Raw genomic sequence first — 6,621 nt, 5'->3', positions numbered from 1 at the left:
TTTTTTTTTTTTTTTTTTTTTTGGAAGTTTCTTTTAGGCCCTACTTCCAACTCAAAGCCTACGACCATTCTTGTCGGAAATGTCAATAAACTACACTCTCTCATCACAAAAACCTTAAAAAAAAAAAAAAAAAAAAATACAAATTACAAATTACTCAAAAATAATTCCATTTGTTTAAAAAAAAAAAATCAATATTTTTTCATAATTACAATATTATCCTTGCACTTTTACAAAATTTTAAAAACGAGAATATTTTTAAAAGAAAAAAAAAAGTAAGAATTATTTTTATAATTAAACCCATTTTTTCTTAATTTAAAAAAATCCTTATTTTTAAAAAAATAAAATTTTGGGCAACAAAAAGCATGAAGACGAGAAAATCATGAAATGGGTTTTTATTTTTATGATCCAAAAAAATTCATTTTCCAAAATAATAATAATAATTAAGAAAGGAATTTTAAAAAAAAAAATGATAAATGTTCAAAAGAAACTTACCGATGACATCACCGGGCTGGAAAGTCTTAGTAGCAGCCCACTGCTTGTAGTCGACACCGCCGATGGTGGTCCAGCCGGCAGCATCTCCAACCTTATAAACCGCCGCCACCGCCGGCTCTAGCACCATCGACATCACCACCACGAACACCGCCGCCGTCACCGCACCCGTTCTCTCCGCCGCAAAACCCATTTTCCGGCGGTTACCCTCTCAACTTTCAGTCGGCTGAAATGGGTTTTTGAATTTAAGATGGAAACTTAAGAAAGGCCATGCCTTTACCATCTCAATTTATATAATCTCTCTTGAACTCTAGTGGGTTCTTTTACAAATTTTTTATTTTTATTTTTTTTATTTTTAAATATTTTTCTATTTTGAGGTGGCCCCATTTTGGTCATTGGATCTTAGAATCTAAGAAACAACGACTATTTAAATATTTCTTCTTTTTTTTTTTCTTTTTTGCATTTTATTTTAATTCTAATTTTAAATTAATAAAAATATCTATCAATTTTGCACTCTCTCAAACATATTATTCCATTTTAAAAATTTTAATAATACTCTAAACTTCAAAAAATAAATAAATAAATAATAATCTACTATTAGTTCCAAAGAAAAAAAATTAAAAAAATTAAATTTTTGGTATATTTTTAAATAAAATATCATAAAAATATTCTTTTGAATTTTTTTAAAATTAAAGGCCATTATTTAAAAATATTTTTAATAAAATATATAAAATTGAGAGGGGACCAAAATTAATGAAAGCTTTATTAAATTTTAAACCATATTGTTTAATTAGGCAATGAAAATTTATTTGGAGTAAAAGAAGGAATGCATTTAAATTCAGCTCTTGGATCTTTCATAACATTAAAAAGGATATATATATATATATATATATATATATTTTATTATTATTATTATTATTATTATTTACTTATTTATTTATTTATTTATTATAAACTTTTCTTTTGGTCATTAATGGTTGGAGTTTGAAGAGCTTCAAAGGAAAGAACGGAATGTTTAAGCCTTGCTGGTAAGTTGTTAGCGCGTCGAGTATGGTACCATCGACTACAAAGTCGTCTCTACATAACTTTTTGACGGGTAAGAAATTTCGTGTTGTTTTTCTTTCACCATTTGGTATTTCGGGTGTTTTTTTTTTTTTTTTTATAGTCCAAATAACCACGGTTTGGTCAGTATTTCGTATCACCATCCCGGAAGGTATAAATAAAAGTAATTTTTGTTCGTTTGGTGCTCGGCCGATGATATAAAGTTTGTAATACTTTTTTCGCGGGAGAAGTTAATTTGGTAAAGAACTTATATTATTTATTGGGTTAGTTGTGAGAGATGATGATGATGAATAAGGTAGATATTACATCATCATCAAAGGTATATATTGATGAGAAGCAAATTTATAATTAAGGACAACATTTCCGTAATAATGAATTTTGAGTGAATGTAAAAACACGTCTATATAAAGCAACGAGATCACAGTGGAGTTAGGTTATGATTATAGTTGAGTTGGGTTGATTTCAAATGTTAACGGGTTCTCGTAATATTAAATTGAATCGAATCAAATTTCAAAATATATAATTTTGCGTACGATACAATTGTATACACATATTTTTATTATATTTCATATTTTTTTTATTAATTATTTTCTAACATACATTTTGGTTTTATTTTTTAACTTGACTACTCGAATTAACCCAACCTGACTATTGGCATACTGTTTTTTTGTGAGATCCCACATCGATTGGAGAGGAGAACGAGTGTCAACGATGATGCTGAGCCTCGAAAGGGGTAGACATCAGGCGGTGAGCCAGCGAAGACATTGGGCCCTGAAAGGGGGTGGATTGTGAGAACCCATATCGATTAGAGAGGACCAATGAGGACGTTGAATCCCGAAGATGGAGGACATTGAGCGGTGTGCCAGCAAGGATGTTGGGCCCCAAAGGAGAGTGGATTGTGTGATCCCACGTCGATTAGAAAAGGAGAACGAGTACCAGCAAAGACGCTAGGCCCCTAAGATGGTGGATTGTGAGATCCCACATCGGTCGGAAATGAGAACGAAACATTCTTTATGAGGACATAAAAACCTCTCCTCAACGAACGCGGTTTTACCGATGCGTTTTAGAACGTTTAGGACAACTAGATTAGGTCTAATGAATTTTTTTTAACATTAAATTCTAAACAAATTACAAAAGTTAATTAAACTCTCTATTTTCTGTTTCCCACAACAATAATATAAATAAAAGGGAAACAAAATAATTAAAAATAACAACAATATTCATACCCTTTCCCCCGCCCCAACGAACTAATAATAAACCAAAATCCCAATTTACAACTGATACGAAACAGAATCGAACCCATTCCCATTACTCTGCCCATTCTTCACCGCCGCGCCCCGCCCATTAACCCCAACAGCCTTCACAGGCTCCTCCGCATAACGACGGCGATCCTCACCGTCGTCGTCCATAAACCTCTTCCACAGCCAGTGCTGCTTCCACACCCTATCCGTCATCTCTTCGATCGGAACATTCTTGGTCTCCGGCAGCAGAAACAGAACGAACACGGACATGACAAGAACCCAGCCGGAGAAGAACAGGAAGATCCCGAACTTGAAGTGGCAGAGCATGGAGAGAAAGGCTTGAGCGATGGCGAAGGTGAACAGGAGATTGACACACACGGTGATGCTCTGCCCCGCCGATCGGGTCTCCAAAGGGAACGTTTCGCTCGGAATTAGCCATCCCAGAGGCCCCCACGACCAGGCGAAGGACGACACGAATGTGCAGACCATTACCACCACGACGATGGCCAGTGCGTTGTGGAGATTGTTCGTATCGTCCTTCACTTTGATTCCTAAAATCACTGCGATCACCACCTGTTCATCCAATCGATTGATTTAGTTCTTAATTTCTGTTTAAAATGTTTGATTAAATTCACAATCCGATCTAATCCATTGATTTAATTTCTGTTTAATCTGTTTAAAATGTTTGATTCAATTCATAATCCGATCTAATCTCCATACCTGAGAAATAAACATCTGAACTCCGGCTTCAAGCAAGAGAATCCGGCGGCCAAGTTTATCGACAGAGTAAATCGAGACGACGGTAGAAGCAACGTTAACAGCTCCGGTGATGACGGCGGAGTACAGAGCGGCGTCGTTTTTAAACCCCAAAGTGCTGAACAAAACCGGCGCGTAGAACATAATCGCGTTGATTCCAGTGAGTTGCTGGAAGATTTGTAGTGCGACGGCGATAATGATCTGCGGCCGATTCCGCCGCCTGAGTAAGTTTCGAAATGGGTGTTTTACTTCCTTCGCGATCCGGCTCGCTTCGACCAGCTCCAAAAACTCCGGTTCGATATTTTCGGTTCCTCTAATCCTTTTCAGAGTGGCTTTTCCTTCTTCAAAACGACCCCGTTCTATCAAACTGTTCGGGGTTTCCACTACTAAAAGAGCTCCGATTGTAAGTAGACCGGCCGGGACTCCGGCCAGCCCTAAGGATAGCCTCCATCCCCATCCTTCTTTAATTCTGCAATTAATTTGAATTAAAATTAATTTTCCAGCTAAGCTTGTTATAGATGACACGTGTGATTAAAATAAAATGGGAAAATGCTGACTTGGCAGTTCCGTAGTTGATGAGGCTGGCGAAAAGTATGCCAATGGTGACGTTGAGTTGGAATAATATATTAAGTCCGCCACGTATTCTTGTTGGTGCAATTTCCGATAGAAATAATGGCACTGCCTGTAATTAAAAATACAAAATTCATTTATTTTAAAATTTAATTTTCTTTTATTATATTTTATTTCAAAGAGTTGAATTTAATTAGCCAATAGAAAAATCTTGGGTTAATTATAAAATAATAAAAATTCAACACCTTCAAACAAGACAAAATAATAATTATTATTAAATAAATAAATAAATAAATAAATAAAATTATAAATAATGCATCGGGAATCCAAAGGGTGGCCAAAGAATCACGTTGTGAACTCAAAGACAAATTATTTAGAAAGCAAAAGGGAAAGAGAAGATTCATATAAAAATTTTGTTTATTTGTTATCCATCTTTTTCATCAATAAAATATTATATATTCGACGACAAAATTAAAAATTTAAGAATCTATTAGATATTTTTGTATTTTGAAGAACGGATCTTATTTTTTAATTATTTGGAGTCACATGATTTACGAACATGGAAGATCGGACCTGTTGTTTTCAAATGATTCCCTTCGTGATATTAATTTTTAATGTGTATTATAGGTCAAACAAAATGACCACCACTTTCATGACTAGAAATTAGGGTAAATAATTCAAAGAATCTGACCTGATTGGCGAAACCGACACCACAACCAAGCAAGATTCTACCAATAATGAGCATTTCGATATTTTGTGCGGCGGCGTTGAGGACGGTACCAATTATGAAAAACACGCCGGCGATCAACATGGTCGGCCGTCGCCCGAGCCGTCGTGTGGTGTAGGAGGCGAAGAAGGTGGCAGTTAATCCAGCGAGATATAAGGACGATGTGAATAGTTGAAGGCCTTGGTTATCGTATTTGCAATAGTTACTATCGCCGCCCTCTTCGATTCTCCGGTGAACCATCGGGAAGAATTTCTTTAAAAACGATGGCATCGACGTTACTCCACCTGAGATTAAAAATAATAAAATTAAATAAATTTGGTCTCTAAACTTTTAAATTTATATCTACTAAATCAATTAATTTACTCACCGGAAACACCGACGTCGTAACCGAACATGAGGCCGCCAGTGGCGGCCATAACACAAGAAATGATGACGATGGGAGTGATTTTGGCCTCGAACTCGGCGCCGCCAGCGGCGGTGGAGAATCCTCCGGCAGGCATGGTGGCGAAGAAAACAGCAAACGAGGTGCCAAATTTGAATGAAGAAGAGACTGAAACACTTGGTTGCATCTTGCCCGCCGTGTGGTTTCGGATTTTATAGGCGACGATGAGAGAGAAAGTAGAGAGAAGCAGGTCAGAGACATCGCTAGGATCCTTCCACGTGGTGATTTGAACGGCTGATGTTTATCGTAGACGGCTAGTCAACACCAAATTATTTTACGGATGGATAAACCGTGTGTGAATTCAATATTCAACTTAAATTCCAAATCTTTTCCAATAAAAAAAAATCCAATTTCCTTTTTTGAATTTACATATTTATTAATTTAAATTTTGTGGATAAGATATTTATTATATATTTTCTATGCGCGCAAATTGTGATGTCCCACGTTATTTGGGGAGGGGAATAAATTACAGGTGTGGAAACCTTCCCTAGCAAACGCGTTTTAAAGCCTTGAGGGAAAGCCCAAAAAGGACAATAGCTGCTAGCGGTAGTTCTGGGCCGTTACAAATGGTATTATAGCCAGACAACGAACAATGTGTCAACCTTCTCGTAGTTCTCTAAAAAGGGTAGACACGAGGCTGTGTACCAGTAAAGACGCTGGCCCCAAAAAGGGTGGATTTAGTGATGGTCTCACATCAATTGGAGGAAGGAACGAGTGTCAGCGATGCGCTGGGCCTCGAAGGGACGTAGATTGTGATGTCCCACATTGATTGTGGAAACCTTCCCTAAGCAGCATACGAGTTTTAAAGCGTTGAGGGGAAGCCCAAAAAGAAAAGCACAGACAGAGACAATATTTGAGGTGAATCTGAGCGGTTAGATAAATATTATGTAAAAAAATCTATCCAAATTAAATTAAATCATAATAATAATTTTAACAGATTTAAAAGTATAAAAACAATTATTTTAATTTATTTTTTATAATTAAATAATTTTTCCAATGGGGTGAGTCCACGTAAGTCAAACTCAACAGCTTTCTTTAAATTAAATTCTTATATTATTTTTTTTTTAGTAAATAATTTAGTAATAACGTGGGAGAATTTTAAATTTCAGAAAATAAAATATATAATGTGAAAGGGAATAGGAATAGAAATTGTATGTCGTTTCATAGATTAAAGTCTTCAGGATGCACAGGAAACGACACGTCGGTGGAAGAAGCCAAATTTTCATCTTTATTCTTAATTTTTTTTTAATTTATTAATTTGGTCAATTGGAAAACAAAAAATAACGTAAGACTCTAATTATTTAATATATTTTGGGAAAATTATTTTTATTTTC

The 6,621-nt window shown here is 35.5% G+C and overlaps 2 protein-coding genes across 2 annotated transcripts in view; both read right to left on the bottom strand.

The window, feature by feature from the left end:
- LOC111498960 (mavicyanin-like) overlaps window positions 1–759 on the bottom strand; it is a 2,193-nt gene extending 1,434 nt beyond the window's left edge. The window contains exon 1 of the mRNA XM_023150357.1: window positions 493–759. Coding sequence (XP_023006125.1) covers window positions 493–682 — 190 coding nt within the window. The 5' untranslated portion in view covers window positions 683–759. The remainder of the gene's footprint in view (window positions 1–492) is intronic.
- A 1,887-nt stretch (window positions 760–2,646) lies between these two features.
- Window positions 2,647–5,430, bottom strand: LOC111498959 (sugar transport protein 13-like). The gene is made up of 5 exons (XM_023150356.1): window positions 5,213–5,430; window positions 4,810–5,129; window positions 4,106–4,230; window positions 3,513–4,017; window positions 2,647–3,365 (listed from the first exon to the last, which is right to left on the bottom strand). Exons 1-5 carry the CDS (start codon window positions 5,412–5,414, stop codon window positions 2,823–2,825), a joined length of 1,695 nt encoding a protein of 564 aa, XP_023006124.1. The 5' UTR covers window positions 5,415–5,430; the 3' UTR covers window positions 2,647–2,822.
- Between the last annotated feature and the right edge of the window lie 1,191 nt (window positions 5,431–6,621).

The sequence above is a fragment of the Cucurbita maxima genome, unplaced genomic scaffold, assembly GCF_002738345.1.
Source record: "Cucurbita maxima cultivar Rimu unplaced genomic scaffold, Cmax_1.0 Cma_Scf00026, whole genome shotgun sequence".
In the NCBI taxonomy this organism is placed as follows: domain Eukaryota; kingdom Viridiplantae; phylum Streptophyta; class Magnoliopsida; order Cucurbitales; family Cucurbitaceae; genus Cucurbita; species Cucurbita maxima.
The sequence above is the reverse complement of the archived record's forward strand: the minus strand, read 5'-3'. Positions and strand labels throughout refer to the sequence as shown.